At 35.5% G+C, this 17,106-nt stretch overlaps 1 protein-coding gene across 13 annotated transcripts in view; it reads right to left on the bottom strand.

Moving 5' to 3' along the window:
- Window positions 1–17,106, bottom strand: part of LOC136027597 (zinc finger protein 239-like) — a 132,306-nt gene that overhangs the window by 85,293 nt on the left and 29,907 nt on the right. For 10 of the 13 annotated variants that reach the window (XM_065704992.1, XM_065704989.1, XM_065704990.1 and 7 more), the window contains one exon: window positions 9,398–10,559. The exons of 2 other annotated variants lie outside the window; for them this stretch is intronic. In XM_065704992.1, coding sequence (XP_065561064.1) covers window positions 9,565–10,559 — 995 coding nt within the window. In that variant the 3' untranslated portion in view covers window positions 9,398–9,564. Of the gene's footprint in view, window positions 1–9,397; window positions 10,560–17,106 lie in introns of those variants that run through there. One more of the 13 variants, XM_065705001.1, reaches the window with a different exon arrangement.

Raw genomic sequence — 17,106 nt, 5'->3', positions numbered from 1 at the left:
AAATTTTCTCAGGCTCGTAACTTTTGATGGGTAAGACTAAACTTAATGAAACTTATATATTTGAAATCGGCATTAAAATACGATTCTTTTGATGTAGCTATTGACATCAAAATTCAATTTTTTAGAGTTTTGGTTACTATTGAGCCGGATCGCTCCTTACTACTGTTCGTTACCACGAACTGTTTGATCCTAAATATGTATTTGTTTATTAGTAATTAGTGGAGTTATTGGTAAACAAAAAGTTTTTATAATTATAAAAAACACAAGGAAAACAACTTAATAAGGGGCTATTTCGGTAAAAATATGCCGTCAACTTTTGTTTGTATTGCAGGAGTACCCATGAGGTCATATATGAAGCCACTATAATCAGAAATGTTTTCCCTGAACGGAATGCTGGAAATTTCTGTATTTTCTCCCTGAACAGACACGTAATGGTGTTTTATTATCATTTTTTTTTTCGAGGAATGCATTCATTTATTTATTTGTCACTTAGAAAAAGATAAAGTTTTTACAGTTATGAAGCATAAAGGCGTCAATTATATTTGTGTTTGGTATTCAAAATCAAGTTAAAAATATTGACTTCAAAATTTTTATTCAATTTTCTGAATCTTAGTTTTAATGTTTTACTTTGAACAAACTACTTTGATAATGCGTTGCTTTTATAGACACCGAGTCTAAAGACATTGAATATTTTGGTGTTTGATAACCAAATTCAAAACTGTCGATATTGTTAAAAAAAATACGTCCAACGCTTTGGCATTGGTCAACAGAACTGAATACTGGGAGTTTATATCTTAGTTTTTGTAAGTAGGCTATTGTTTTGTGTATTTTTTGTAATTGCTTTCTTTTTCCATTTTTAGATACTTTTACTTTAATTGACATACTTTTTCCATTGCCTTTAGAAAAATATTAGTTTCTAAGCTTACTGAAATTAAGAAAAAAAGTGTTTCAACAGAAAATAAGGACAACATTAAAACTTAAAACGAACAGAAATTATTACGTATATGAGGGGGATCGCCACCTCCTCAACACTTCGCTCTTCACGCTACAGTTTTTCAGCACTTAGCGAGGTGTAGAGGAGGGGGCAAACACCCTCGCACACGTAATAATTTCTGTTTTTTTTTAAGTTTTAATGGGGCTCCTTACTTTCAGTTGAAACAACTGGTTTTTTGTTTAATTTCTGATCGCTTTTAAATAACACTAGGATACCTGGCTCCACCCCCATGGAAAAATCCCCCCCATAGAAATATTTTCTAGGCAATTCAATTCTGGTGAAAATTTACCCCGGACAATTACCCCTAACATCTCCACGCGTAAAACTGAATCTACTTCTACTACTACTAACTTACTGCAGCACCAAGCCACCCAAGGTCAACACAGCTACGCACGCTCCTCCTACATCCTAATCTATTCAAGGCCTCCCTCTTTACACCATCCCAGGAAGTTCCCATTTCCTTTAAATCTTTATTTATGACATCCTTCCAACCCAGACGAGGACGCCCTGCTCTCCGTGTAACCCCCAGACGGTTGGCCAAAAGGACAATCTTCGGCAATATGTTTTTAACTGTGAAAAAAACACACTGAACCTAAGCTATACTACTTTTAACATCTTCATTGCTCCCACCGTCAGTACTAATAATACTACCAAGGTAAGTGAAGCTCCCAACCTGATCAATCTTTTCGTTACCCAACGTCAACTTTTCATCTTCACTTATTCCTAGCCTTAGTGACTTGGTCTCCTTAACATTAATTTTCAAGCCTATTCTAGCACCCTGAACTCGCAAAACTTCCAAGAATTCATTCATTTTGCTCACACTTTCATCTAATATGCTTAAATCATCAGCATAATCTAAGTCCAAGAGCGTTTTTCCTCCCCATTTGATTCCGTGGTCTCCAATTGCCTTTCCTGTGCTCCTTAAGACGAAGTCCATCAAAATGATCCATATAAAGGGGGATAGAACACAACCCTGCTTAACTCCTGATTTAATACAAAATCAGTTGCTAACCTCATTTCCTACCTTAACCGCAGCAGTATTATCAAACAGTTCGTGGTAACGAACTGTAGTAAGGAGCGACCCCGGCTCAATAGTAACCAAAACTCTAAAAAATGGAATTTTGATACCAATAGCTATATCAAAAGAATCGCATTTTAATGCTGGTTTTTAATATATAAGTTTCATCAAGTTTAGTCTTACCCATCAAAAGTTACGAGCCTGAGAAAATTTGCGTTATTTTAGAAAATAGGGGGAAACACCCCCTAAAAGTCATAGAATCTTAACGAAAATCACACCATCAGATTCAGCGTATCAGAAAACCCTATTGTAGAAGTTTCGAGCTCCTATCTACAAAAATGTGGAATTTTGCATTTTTTGCAAGAAGGCAGATCACGGATGCGTGTTTATTTGTTTTTTTTGTTGTTTTTTTTTCCCAGGGGTGATCGTATCGACCCAGTTGTCCTAGAATGTTGCAAGAGGGCTCATTCTAACGGAAATGAAAAGTTCTAGTGCCCTTTTTAAGTGACCAAAAAAATTGGAGGGCACCTAGGCCCCCTCCCACGCTAATTATTTTCCCAAAGTCAACGGATCAAAATTCTGAGATAGCCATTTTATTCAGCGTAGTCGAAAAACCTTATAACTATGTCTTTGGGGACGACTTACTCCCCCACAGTCCCCGTGGGAGAGGCAACAAGTTACAAACTTTGACCTGTGCTTACATATAGTAATGGTTATTGGGAAGTATACAGGCGTTTTCAGGAGGATTTTTTTGGTTGGGGGGAGGGGTTGAGAAGAGGGGGATATGCTGGGGGAACTTTCCGTCGAGAATTTGTCATGGGAGAAGAAAACTTCCATGAAGGGAGAGCAGGATTTACTAGCATTATTTAAAAAATAAAATAAAAAATAAATGTGAAAAAGCTTTTCAGCTGGAAGTAAGGAACAGCAATAAAACTTAAAACAAACAGAAATTATTACCCATATAAGGGGCTCACCTCCTTATGATACCTAGCTCTTTACGCTAAAGTATTTTTAGTAATTTCAACTATTTATTCTACGGCTTTTGTGATTCAGGGGTCATTCTTAATGAGATGGGATAAAATTTAAGCTTTAGTGTAAAGAGCGAGGTACTGACGATGGGGCGAATCCCATCGCTAATATATAAAGCTAATATATAAGTTACGTAAATCTTTTACCAATAAAAAGATTCGTAAAAAATTAAAAGTTCTAGTTGCCTTTTTAATTAACCAAAAAATCGGAGGGCAACTAGGCTTCGCCCCCGCTCTTTTTTTCTCAAAATCATTCGATCAAAATTATGAGAAAGCCATTTAGCCCCCCCAAAAAATATGCAAATTTCGTTTTGATTATTCCTCTGTGGAGAGCCAAAATCAAAACATGCATTGATTCAAAAACTTTCAGAAATTAAATAAAAAAAAAACGAGTTTTTTTAACTGAAAGTAAGGAGCGACATTAAAACTTAAAACGCACAGAAATTACTTCGTATATGAAAGAGGATGCTTCCTCATCAACGCCCCGCTCTTTACGCTAAAGTTTTTACTGTTTTAAAAAGAAGAATTGAGAGAAAGAGTCAAACTTTAGCGTAAAGAGCGGGGCGTTGATGAGGAAGCAGTCTCTTTCATATACGAAGTAATTTCTGTGCGTTTTAAGTTTTAATGTCGCTCCTTACTTTCAGTTAAAAAAACTCGTTTTTTTTTATTTAATTCTCGTACATAGCGCAAATCACTCGAATGTATTTTTGTGGTATACCATATTAGAATAAGACCTTTGCTAACGCTCTTCTATCAACAGAATCGAAAGCTTGCTCATAATCGATAAAACTCAGGAACAAAGGTGTTTGACAACGAAGAGACTTCTCAATTATTAACCTAAGAGTGAAAACGTGGTCGACACATCCTCTATCTTTTCTAAAACCACACTATTCTTCCCTTAAAACTTTATCGACAGCATCTCTCAGTCTACTAAGTCTACTATCATTTTACTAAGTAATTTGCTGCCTACAGAGACCAGACTAATGCCTCGATAATTACGACACTCGCTATTGTCATCTTTCTAATACAATGGGTAAAGAGAAATCAAAACCAATAAAGAAAGTTCATATAGGAATTCTGGCAAATTCACCCAGTGTAAAATTTCCCCTGAAACATTTACCCCCTGGAAACTTACATCTCCATGGAAAATTCTTCCAGCAGAAAATTCGTCCTCCCCTCCCACCCGAAAAATATATACTAACTTTCAACAAAAACTAAAACAATGGGCAAATTTTGTAACTTAAAAGCCCTTACCCAGGGCCTTTAAGGGTTTATTTTATGTACAAAGACATAGTTATTGGGCTTTTCAACTATGGTGAAAAAAGGTTATCTAAAAATTTTGATTGGACGATTTTGGGAAAAAAGTGGCGTGTGAGGGGGTCTAGTTGCCCTCCAATTTTTTGGTCACTTAAAAAGGACATTAGAACTAGAATGAACCGTCTCCCGACATTCTAAGCCCACTGGGTCGATACGATCACATGGGGAGAAAACAAATGAACACACATCTGAAATCTTTCTTCTGGCAAAAATTACAAAATCCCACACTTTTTGCAGATATGAGCTTGAAACCTCTACAGCAGGGTTCTTTGATGCACTGAATCTGATGATGTGTTTCTTATTAAAATTCTATGACTTCTAGGGGGTCTTTCCCCCTTTTTCGAAAATCAGACAAATTTTCTCAGACTCGTATCTTTTGATGGGTAAGACTAAACTTAATGAAACTTCTATATTTGGAATAAGCATCATAAGCCAATTCTTCTGATATATCTATTGGCATAAAAAATTCCGTTTTTATGGCACTTGGTATTAACCAAGTGACATATAGCAATCGCCAATTCTGTCGGTCTGTCTGTCTGTCGGTAACGGTTTTGCTACTTAGGCACTTCCAGGTAAGCTAGGACGATGAAATTTGGCAAGCGTATCAGGGACCGGATCAGATTAAATTAGGAATAGTTTTCCCGATTTGACCATCTGGGGGGGGAGAGTGGGGGGCCGGTTAATTCGCAAAAGATAGAAAAAATGAAGTATTTTTAACTTATGAGCGGGAGATTGGATCTTAATGAAATTTGATTTTTGGAATGATATTGTGTCTCAGAGCTCTTATTTTAAATCCCGACCGGATCCGATGACATTGGGGGGAGTTGGAGGGGGGAAACCTAAAGTCCCGGTTTTGCTACTTTAGGCACTTCCAGGTAAACTAGGACGATGAAATTTGGCAAGCGTATCAGGGAACGGACCAGATTAAATTAGAAATAGTCGTTTTCCAGATTTGACCATCTGGGGGGGGGGAGTGGGGGCCGGTTAATTCGGAAAAAATAGAAAAAACAGAGTATTTTTAACTTATGAGCGGGTGATTGGATCTTAATGAAATTTGATGTTTGGAATGATATTGTGTCTCAGAGCTCTTATTTCAAATCCCGACCGGATCTGATGACATTGGGGGGAGTTGGAGGGGGGGGGGGACCTAAAATCTTGGAAAACACTTAGAGTGGAGGGATCGGGATGAAACTTGATGGGAAAAATAAGCGCAAGTCCAGATACATGATTGACATAATCGGAACTAATTCGCTCTCTTTGGGGTAGTTGGGGGGGGGGGGTATTTCTGCAAAAAAAAAAAAATGAGGTATTTAACTTACGAACGGGTGATCGGATCTCAATGAAATTTGATATTTAGAAGGATATCGTGGCTCAGAGCTCTTATTTTTAACCCGAACGGATCTGGTGACATTGGGGGGGGGGGGGGAGTTGGGAGGGGGAAACCTAAAACTTGGGAAACACTTAGAGTGGAGGGATCGGGATGAAACTTGATGGGAAAAATAAGCGCAAGTCCCAGATACATGATTGACATAATCGGAACTGATTCGCTCTCTTTGGGGTAGTTGGGGGGGGGGGGGTATTTCTGCAAAATTAAAAAAAATGAGGTATTTAACTTACGAACGGGTGATCGGATCTCAATGAAATTTGATATTTAGAAGGATATCGTGGCTCAGAGCTCTTATTTTAAACTCGACCGGATCTGGTGACATTGGGGGGGAGTTGGGAGGGGGAAACCTAAAACTTGGGAAACACTTAGAGTGGAGGGATCAAGATGAAACTTGGTGGGAAAAAAACACGAGTCCTAGATACATGATTGACATAACCAGAACGGATCCGCTCTCTTTGGAGTAGTTGGGGGGGAGGGGTTAATTCTGAAAAAATTAGAAAAAAAATGAGGTATTTTAACTTACGAACGGGTGATTGGATCTAAATGAAATTTGATATTTAGAAGGATATCGTGTCTCAAAGCTCTTATTTTAAATTCTGACCGGATCTGGTGACATTTGGGGAAGTTTGGGGTGCTGAAACATAAAATGATGGAAAACGCTTAGATTGGAGGGATTGGGATGAAACTTGGTTGGAAAAATAAGCAGAAGTCTTGCATACGTGATTTACATAATTGGAACGGATCCGCTCCATTGGGGGGGGGGGGGGGTTAATTCTGAAAATAAGAAAAAATGACGTATTTTTAACTTACGAAGGAGTAATCGGATCTTCATGAAACTTCATATTTAGAAGGACCATGTAACTCAGCTTTCTTATTTTAAATCTCAAATGGATCAAGCGTAATTGGGGGGGGGGCAGTAGGGGGACCGGAAATCTTAGAAAATACTTAAAGCGGTGAGATCAGGATGAAACTGGATGGGAAGAATAGAAACCTGTCTAAGATACGTGACTGACATAACTGGACCGGATCTGCTCTCTTTTGTGGAATGGGGGGGGGGGTAATTTGAAAATTGAGGTATTTGTAACTTACGAAAGGGTGACCAGATCTTAATGAAATTTGATATTTAGAAGGATCTTGTGCTTTAAAGTTTGTAATTTCAAATTCCGACCCGATCCTGTGACATTCGGGGGAGTTAGAGGGGGAAACCGGAATTCTTGGAAAACATGAAAATTGGGGTATTATTATCTTAACGAGTAGATGATCGGATCGTCATGAAATTTGATTTTTAGAAGGAATTCATGTCTCAGAGCTCTTATTTCAAATCCGAACCAGAACTTTTGACATTGGGGGGAGTTGGAGGGGGAAATCTTGGAAAAACACTTGGAGTGGAGGAATCAGGATGAAGCTTGGTGGATAGAATAAACAAATGTCCTTGGTACGTGATTGACAGAATCGTACTGGATTCGCTCTCTTTGGGGGAGTTGGGGGGAGGGGTTCAGTGATTTGGCGAGTTCGGTGCTTCTGGACGTGCTAGGGCGATGAAAATTGGTAGGCGTGTCAGGGAGCTGCACAATTTGACTTGATAAAGTCGTTTTCCCAGATTCGACCATCTGGGGGGCAAAAGGGAGAGGAAAAATTAGAAAAAATTAGGGATTTATAACTTACGAGTGGGTGATCGGATCTTAACGAATTTTGATATCTAGAAGGACTTTGCGATTCAGAGCTCTTATTTTAAATCTTGACCGGCATTAAGCCTCTTATTTTCCTTTTTAAATCAATCTATTGATTCATAGAATTTTGTTAGAGCTCATACCATATGATCTCTTGGCTCTTAGCTCTTCTCGCCTCGTCACAAGTGCCATATGAGCTCTTAGTTCTTGTTTAGAGTTTCGGTTACTATTGAGGCGGGTTGCTCCTTAACTACAGTTCGTTACCACTAACTGGTTGACTATACATCAAAATCTAAATATAGATCATTGAAATATCGATAGTTTTTTCTGCGCTACCAAAAGTATTGTGTTCGTAAAACTTTCTGTTTCAAGAATTCTAATTAAAAAATAAATAAAGTTTCTCAACTAAAGTAAGGAGCAAATTTAGAACTTGAAAATACTCTTAATATTAGGGGGTCTACCCCTTCTCAACACTTTGTTCACTAAGCAAAAGTTTTTTATTGCTTTGAAAAATCTTTTTTGTTTCCAATTGTATATTTTCTTAAGAATCCGGAAAAACTTCTCAGTAAAGAGTAGGGAGCTAAGGAGCAGACAGCCCTCTTCATACAAAGAACATTCTTTTCAAATAAGTTCCCAATCTGTTCCTTACTTTCAGTTGAAATGGTCTTTTTTTATTTAGTTTCTGACTGTTTTCCAAATCATACCCAGGGCTAACCAAGATAGAATTTGAGGTACCGGTCCCTTAAATCCCTGGTTAGTTGCTTGTAAAGTGTGCAAATCAATAATTGTACGTTGATTAGTACCGTCCTACGTTCAAATTTGTAATTTCAATTTTGGATAAAATTTGAATATAGGCCTACTTAAAAAAATTGGCGATGAATAGTAATTTTGGCGAACTCCCTCTTAATATTACTTCTAAAGAATTTCGATTGAATGAAAACGAGTATTATTGTTTGGTGGATGGAAATTCTGTGAGACTTTAGATCTTCTACATAACTAAAGCCATTATAACCTTTACAATAGGATTCTTTTATCGACAAATATATTGCATACATTCGTTTAAATACATTGAATTACTTCATATATTACCATTGAAAATTGAAAGTTGCGTTTTTAAAATTTTCGTCCCCCCTACCCGAAAAGAATCCACCCAAACCAAAATTCTGGATAGCACTTGATTAACATCCAGAAAGTATGATACTACATCTAACACTAAATCGGTAGTAAAAGGTAAAACTAAATGGGTTTTCTTGGTAATCAGGTCGGGTATCCCGGGATCTAAATCAGTGGAGCAGTGGCACTTTCGCTAAACATAAAATTTAAAAGGTGTCTAAAAGCAGAATGTACCAATTTCTAATCCCAATGTTTGGAAAAATTAATAGAGGAACTTAAATAGCTGGATAGTGCCTCAACGCAAACAATGTCAGCTGTCTTGCAATGTCTTGCTAAAACCGGGCTCTAGAGAGAAAACAAGAGCCAAGAGCTCATATGGCACTTGTGACGAGGTTTTAACGTAGGATTCGAATCAGTACTAGAGTTATCAATTTTCCTGTCCATAAGCCAGTGGTAACTTTCACTTTCTGATACCGCAATGCCAACTTCGAAGACCTAGAAGCAGTAACCGACAAGGGCAACGACGTCTAATCGGACACAGATAATTTGTAGAATTGTCTTTTATGATTTGTTTGTATAAACGAAATAGATAAAACATTTCTTAACAAAACGTATTCGAAAAGTAAGCGTTTCAAGGATTCCCTCCCTCCCGAACTCCTACACGACTTGAGAAGGAAAAATATATTAGTAAGAGTTTATCGACGATTAACTATCATCGGTTTTAGGGTAACCCTGTCGTAATCTATAATATTTTTGTTAGATAGTTACTATAGGCCTCATAAATATAGCGAGCTAAATTATATCCTAATTGATTTATCACATTCAGCATCATGAAAAATAAAATTCGTACACTAAGGCATTAACGACGACCAAGTATAACCGGTTTTATTATAACATTGCTCTATTTTATATTATTTTTCTAAAAAAAAAAAAAAAAAACAGTGTACAAAAGAAATACATCGAAACAGAAATACATCGAAATTCTCAAGTTGTCTTCAGCTTAGGCAAATGTTTTGAGAAAAAAAAAAGATTTTTAACTAAGAATTGTCAGATTTCTTTTTAGGGTGGGTTTTAAGGTGACGATTTAGGCCTGTTTTAAAAGAAAATGTTCTGTTGCAAATATCACATTTAAACAGTTTTTCACCTGTATGCACTATTTTATGATCCTTCAAACTGGTTGATCGGGAAAAGCATTTCTTACATATTTGACATTGAAACGGTTTTTCACCTGTATGCATTCTTCGGTGCCTCTCCAAATGACTTGATGAACAGAATGTTCTGTTGCACATATCACATTTATACGGTTTCTCGCCTGTATGTACTCTTTGATGCACTTTCAAACCGCTTGATGTAGTAAAGCATTTCTTACATGTATAACATTTAAATGGTTTTTCACCAGTATGCACTCTTTGATGACAAGTCAAATTGCCTAAATTGAAAAAGCATTTGTTACATGTATAGCATTTAAACAGTTTTTCACCTGTATGTAGTCTTTGATGCATATTCAACTGGCTTGATTGAGAAAAGCATTTCTTACATACATCACATTGAAACGGCTTCACACCTGTATGTACCCTTTGGTGAATATTCAAATGGTCTGATGTAGAAAAACATTTATCACATACATTACATTTGAATGGTCTTTCACCAGTATGTACTCTTCGGTGCCTGTTCAAACAACTTGATGTAGAAAATGTTCCATTGCACGTATCACATTTAAACAGGTTTCCACCAGTATGCACTCTTTGATGAACATTCAAACAGCCTAATCGGGAAAAGCATTTCTTACATGTATCACATCTAAAGGGTTTCTCGCCCGTGTGTACTCTTAGATGCGTACTCAAAGTGCTTAATTGAGCAAAACATTTCTTGCACAAATCGCATTTAAACGGTCTCTCACCTGTGTGTGATCTTTGGTGTAACTTCAAATTATATGATGAAGAAAGGTTTTTCTGACATATACCACAAGTATGTTGCTTTTTTAGTTTATTTATTCTTTGATGGCTTTTCAGTTCCCTTGAATGGATCATCTCTGTAATAAAAATTGTTTTTTTCTTGAATACAAATATACAAAAGAATAAATAAATTGGGATTACAGCATTATAAACTTTTCTGGATTGTTAAGAATAATACAGCTCTTGAATATAATTTTAAAGTAATATGTGATACAATTTGCATTCTAACTAAAACGAAATTTAATTCAAAAAAGAAAAAGTTTGATAAGATTGGTAATAACTACTACTACTACTACTAATAACTCACTGCAGCACCAAGCAGCCTGAGGCCAACACAGCTACGCACGCTCCTCCTCCAACCTAATCTATTTAAAGCCTCCCTCTTTACACCCTCCCAGGAAGTTCCCATTTCCTTTAAATCCTTATTTATGACATCCTCCCAACCCAGACAAGAACGACCTGCTTTCCGTGTAGCCCCAGACGGTTGGCCAAAAAGGACAATCTTCGGTAATCTGTCATCCTTCATCCGTAGAACGTGGCCTAGCCATCTCAACCTTTCTTTCATTATAGCCCCAGAAAGCGGGATTGAACCGCACTTTTCGTACAACCTACTGTTTGAAATACGGTCAGTCAGCCGGGTACCCAGAACAATCCGTAGGCAATTTCTCTGGAAAACATCTAGTAAATTTTCATCTGCTTTTCGGAGTGTCCATGCTTCAGAGCCATATTTGACCACTGTCATCACTGTAGCTTCCAATATTCTAATCTTGGTTTGTAGGCTTATCTTTCTATTCTTCCAAACTTTTTTTAACTGTGAAAAAACACCCTGAGCTTTAGCTATTCTACTTTTAACATCTTCACTGCTCCCACCATCTTTACTAATAATACTACCAAGGTAACTGAAGCTCCCAACCTGATCAATCTTTTCGTTACCTAAGGTCACCTGTTCATCTTCACTTATTCCTAACCTTAGTAACTTAGTCTTCTTAACATTAATTTTCAAGCCTATTTTAGCACCCTGAACTCGTAAAACCTCTAAAAATTCATTCATTTTGCTCACACTTTCATCTAATATGCTTAAATCATCAGCATAATCTAAGTCCAGGAGCGTTCTTCCTCCCCATTTGATTCCATGGTCTCCAATTGCCTTTCCTGTGCTCCTTAAGACGAAGTCCATCAAAATGATCCATATAAAGGGGGATAGAACACAACCCTGCTTAACTCCTGATTTAATACAAAACCAGTTGCTAACCTCATTTCCTACCTTAACCGCAGCAGTATTATTCTCGTACATAGCGCAAATCACTTTAATGTATTTTTCTGGTATACCATATAACGATAAGACCTTTGTTAACGCTGTTCTATCAACAGAATCGAAAGCTTGCTCATAATCGATAAAACTAAGGACCAAAGGTGTTTGACAACGAAGGGACTTCTCAATTATTAACCTAAGAGTGAAAACATGATCGACACATCCTCTACCTTTTCTAAAACCGCATTGTTCTTCCCTTAAAACTTTGTCTACAGCATGTCTCAGTCTAAAAAGTATCATATTACTCAGTAATTGGCTACCTACAGAGACCAGACTAATGCCTCGATAATTCCGACATTCACTCTTGTCACCTTTCTTATACAGTGGTTTAATTAAGGTTTTCCTAAAATCATTGGGTACTTCCCCTTTTTCAAAAATCATGTTCATAATCTTCAGTAGCTTATTCCTAACCTCAGAGCCACCATATTTAAGGAACTCATTAATCATACTATCAGCACCTGGGGCCTTATTATTTTTTAATCCTTCTAGTACTGTCGCTAATTCTTCCTCACTAAACAAATCTTCCTTCACATCCAAGGTATCACAAACTTTTTCATTTTCATCTATATCTTTTCCTGCAACTGTATCTCGGTTTAGCACATTCTCAAAATGTTCCACCCATCTTTCTTTAACTTTTTCCTTATCACTAATTGTGGCCCCATTTCTATCTTTAACTGGGACTAGTCCGGATCGGCTACTCCCTTTCAATTTATTAACATGCCAGTATAATATTTTACTATTATGCCGTCTAGTCGCATCTTCCAGATCCTCAGCAATTTTATCCATCGCCTCCATTTCACATCTCCTTAGTTCATATTTTAATGCTTTCTCCACTTTCTTTACATTCCTTTTGTTTTCATACGACCTATCGCTCAGATAATTCTTATACAAACCCCTTCTACTCTCTATTAAACCTAAAGCTTTTTCACTAATATTCCTAGTTGCTGTCTTAGCACTCTTCCCTAGGACACCATCAGCAACTTCACAAATTGTTTTTCTGAAATTATTCCATCCATCTTCCACATTGTCAAATTTTAAACCCTCAATTTTAAACTGTTCCTGGAATTTTTTTCTCAAATTTTCATCCTGAAGTCTACCAACATCATAACTTTCCGAGAGGGAGTTACCCTTCCGAAATTTCAGCTTTAAATTAACCTTAGACACTACTAGATGGTGATCTTTACTTTTAACATCAATAACGGCACTCCTATACACCCTAGTATCTTGTATTGATCCTGCTAGTCTTCTGTTTACAATAACATAATCAATAAGGTTTGCTGTCTTACCATCATTGGTTATAACTAGGCTGTCTTGTATTGGTTATAACTAGGTTGTTATACCTACAAAATTGCAAAAGCCTATAGCCATTACTGTTTTCTTTTCCTACACCAAAATTACCTAGGCTAGGATACCATCTATCCCTATTTCTACAAACCTGGGCATTAAAATCTCCTAGCAAAAACACCATATTTCTACCTGGTACCCTGTCTTTTTGCTACTGTAACTGTAAGTAAAATTCATCTGAGTCACTAGTATCTCCATCAGTTGGTTCAATGGGGGCATATACTACTATAACTGATACCCTAAACTTTTTAGTCATAAAATGAGCAATTAGTATTCTATTATTAATACCTTCCCAGCCTAAACAAGACTTAGCAGCTTCCTTATTCATCATGAGCCCTACTCCCTGTCTATGTACCCCATCCTTCCTTCCTGAGTAAATAAATTTTCAAAAACTATTGGGCAAATTATTTTTAATTATAATTTAATACTAAAAAGATTAGATAGTGATATAAATTGGAAACCGGTTTGTAATTGTAAGCAACTTGGCCCATTTGTAAATCCTACTTACAAACATGTTATAACAGGGGACTTGTCAATAATAAAGCACGATGATCTTCAAATTATAATGAATAAAGGGGCTAATTTCCGTCTTTCTCATCATCTGAAACCATCGAGTGTTCTTGATGGCTTGGAACATGATTTTGATTTATTTATTGATAAGTGGTGTAAGAAAGAGAATAAAAATAAAGAGAGTTTTCAAAGTTGGAAGAATTTAATTATTAGTAGAATAAGAAATAAAATATATTCTAACTTAAAAAATAGTAACACTAAATCATTATTTTACAATGCGAAGATTAAACAAGCAATTGCTAATCTACAGAATGAATTTGTAATTGTGCCAGTGGATAAAGCTAATAATAATTTTGTCATAATTTGTCAGAAGTTGTATTGTGATATTTTAAAAAGGGAGTTATCCACAACTAATGTTTACGAAAAGGTAAATTTAGAGGATGAGAATTTAATTGAAAAGACTGAAGAAATACTTTTTAAAAATTTTAATATTAAAATAAATGACAATGATAAAAAGTTCCCTTTCCTATATTGGACTGTAAAATTTCATAAGAATCCCCCTAAACCACGGTTTATTGCTGGAGCAGCTAAATGTCCAACCCGCATTGCTGCTACTGACCTGTCTTTAATTTTAAAGGAAATTGTAAATAAACTTAAAACCTATTGTTCTGGTATTAAAAAAATTTCGAATTTTAATCCATATTGGAGTGTTAATAATTCACTGCAGGTGAGGATTCTTTAACAATGGTTTCAGCTAAAAGAATTGAGTCTTTCGATTTTGCGACAATGTATACTAATTTATCACTTAATGTAGTGTTAGATAATTTAAAAACTGTTATCAAGAAATCTTTCCTCTTATCTAGTAAAAGGTTCTTAAAAATTGACACTTATAATAAAAAAGCTAAATGGACAAATTGCTTTAATACTACAGTTAACTTGAGATGTTACAGCTTGGATATGATTTTTGAGTTATTAGAATTTGTTTTATACAATACTTATATAAGATTTGGTGGTGATTTGTACAAGCAAATCGCGGGAATTCCCATGAGGGGGGGGGGGGGGGGGAATGCCAGCCCATTTATAGCTGACTTGTTTTTAAGTCAACTAGAATATAAATATATGATGGATAAGAATAATCCAAATAATTTAAAACTTGTTTTGTCAAATAATAAAAGATATTTAGATGATATTTTGGTCTTAAATTGTAAGGATTTCATTGATATTTCTAAAAATATATATCCATCAGAGCTTACTCTTGAACCTAGTCATGGCGCTGGTCATAAAGATCATTTCTTAGATTTAAATATTAATATTTGTGATAATAATAAATTAAGTTTTAAAATGTATAATAAAACGGATGATTTTTGATTTTGAAGTGATTAGTTTCCCATTCCCTGAAAGTAATATACACTCAAATATCACATATTCAGCGTTTTTCTCACAGTTACTTCGTTATGCAAAGATTTGTAGTAATTATATTGATTTTAAAAATAGATGTAAAATCTTAAGCCAAAAATTGATATCAAGAGGTTTTTCTGCAAATAAATTAACTTGGCAATTTAAAAAATTTAGTTTCCATTATAACGAACTTTTAAATAAATATCGAAAGAATTATCTGGAAATACTTAAAGAAATTTTCAACTAATTTCGGAGGTTCGAGAAATGATGTTGCAGCGCCATTTATTTTGAATTGTGTTTCTAATAGAGCGGATTTTTTTAAAAAATAGCCACATGGTAAAGATGAATTCTATAATTGTTTAGTTCATTCAGGTTTTTTGCAATGTGTTAATATTTGTGATTTGGTAAAATTTATCATATTTAGTTTACCTATTGTTGCTAAAAAGAGGGATATATTAACAGGATAAGCTTGTTTTGGTGTTACTTGGTTGTTTTACATTTGCTGTTTTTTTTTTTTTTTTTCTTTCATAGGCATGTATTTTGGAGGTTATACCTGACACGGGGATGCCATAGATATTCTGTGGTAGCCACACCACTTGGCTGGGTAGAGAATTTAATGTGGCGAAACCCTATAGACAAGTGTATTCTCCTGATGAGCCCTTGTGTTGGGTTGTTGCCTCTGAATTATTTGTCTTTATTGTTTCTATTGTTTGGTAAATGACGACTTATACTTATTGACGACATGACTGCCTGTCCATGGATTATTCTTTATGGTTGATTGTGTAAGGCTATGCTGTTTGACCTATGTGATTGTATGGATGAGTAGGGTTAAGGCCTCATTCAAGTGCTGGTCTATATTAGTCACTAATTTAGGAAAACAGTCTTCCTTTTCTCCTTCTCTCTCTCTTTTTTTTTATGTGTTTTTTCTGTTCATTGGTGATTTCTCTTTTCATGATATATATATATATATATATATATATATATATATATATATATATATATATATATATATATATATATATATATAAGTATATATACAACACCCACTATAAGTATATTCAATATAAGTTGACATTACAAACCTGGCTTCAGAAAACATACAGATTCTATTTGGCTCATTATATTTGTTAAAGTGTCCACGTACAACCGAGATAAAGTCGACAGATGAAAACACATTAACTACGCAGTGGCGGATCCAGGGGAGAAACCCCCGTAACATAGCGGATTTGTGGTTGGGACCGCTTGCTCTTGTTTGGGTTGGTACGAAAGTTATTTTTTTATGACTGGTTTTTAATAGTTGTTTTTATGAAGTTTTTAATTCATTATTACCTATTTCTTTTTGCAAACAAGTTTTAAACAAAGTTTCAATTACTTTGTGCAGTCTGTGTTAGATTTTACAAATGACGCATAACGCCAAAAAGTATTTAATTAAATTTAGGTTTATCAAGGAAATCTGTCCACATTATCATAAAAGCCAACTGGGAGGCGAAATCTTCAGTTCCTAATAACAAGGAGGGAAAATTTAAAATCCTAACTTCCTTAGGCTTTGGAAATGATATTTCAGGATTGTGCTGTCACCACGGGTCTGAAAAGCAAAATATTTACTTCTTTTTACTGTTAAAAAGATTGTTTTCGAGTCTTGCTACGGCACTGAGGCGAAGAAATTGATATCATTACTTTTTTTGGCTGTCTGTTTTTGTTTTTTCGGTTTTCTTTTTAGCGAAGCGGGATGGTTTTTAAATTTTGCTGTTTTTTAGGGGATTTGTATGATTGAATGATGCATGACAGTATGCATGAGAAGGGCAAAAGTATGAATTTACATTTTGGATTTTGGTGAGCAAAAGATGACCACTTTACTGCCTATCTTCATCTAATTAAAGCTGTGCATTATATGACAGACCACCTCCTCTGTTCATCTTAAAACACTAAAATAAAGGCCAAACTATTTAGAACTTTAATAAAGGGTCGTACAAGTATATACTTAAAACTAAATATACAAGTCAAAACACTCCTTCAAAGATTGGAGTAGTCATTTAAGGAGAATAGATAAAATTGTTTAT

The sequence above is a fragment of the Artemia franciscana genome, chromosome 5 (genome assembly GCF_032884065.1).
Source record: "Artemia franciscana chromosome 5, ASM3288406v1, whole genome shotgun sequence".
Lineage (NCBI taxonomy): Eukaryota > Metazoa > Arthropoda > Branchiopoda > Anostraca > Artemiidae > Artemia > Artemia franciscana.
Note: the sequence above shows the minus strand (reverse complement) of the source record. Positions and strands in the feature narration are given on the sequence as shown.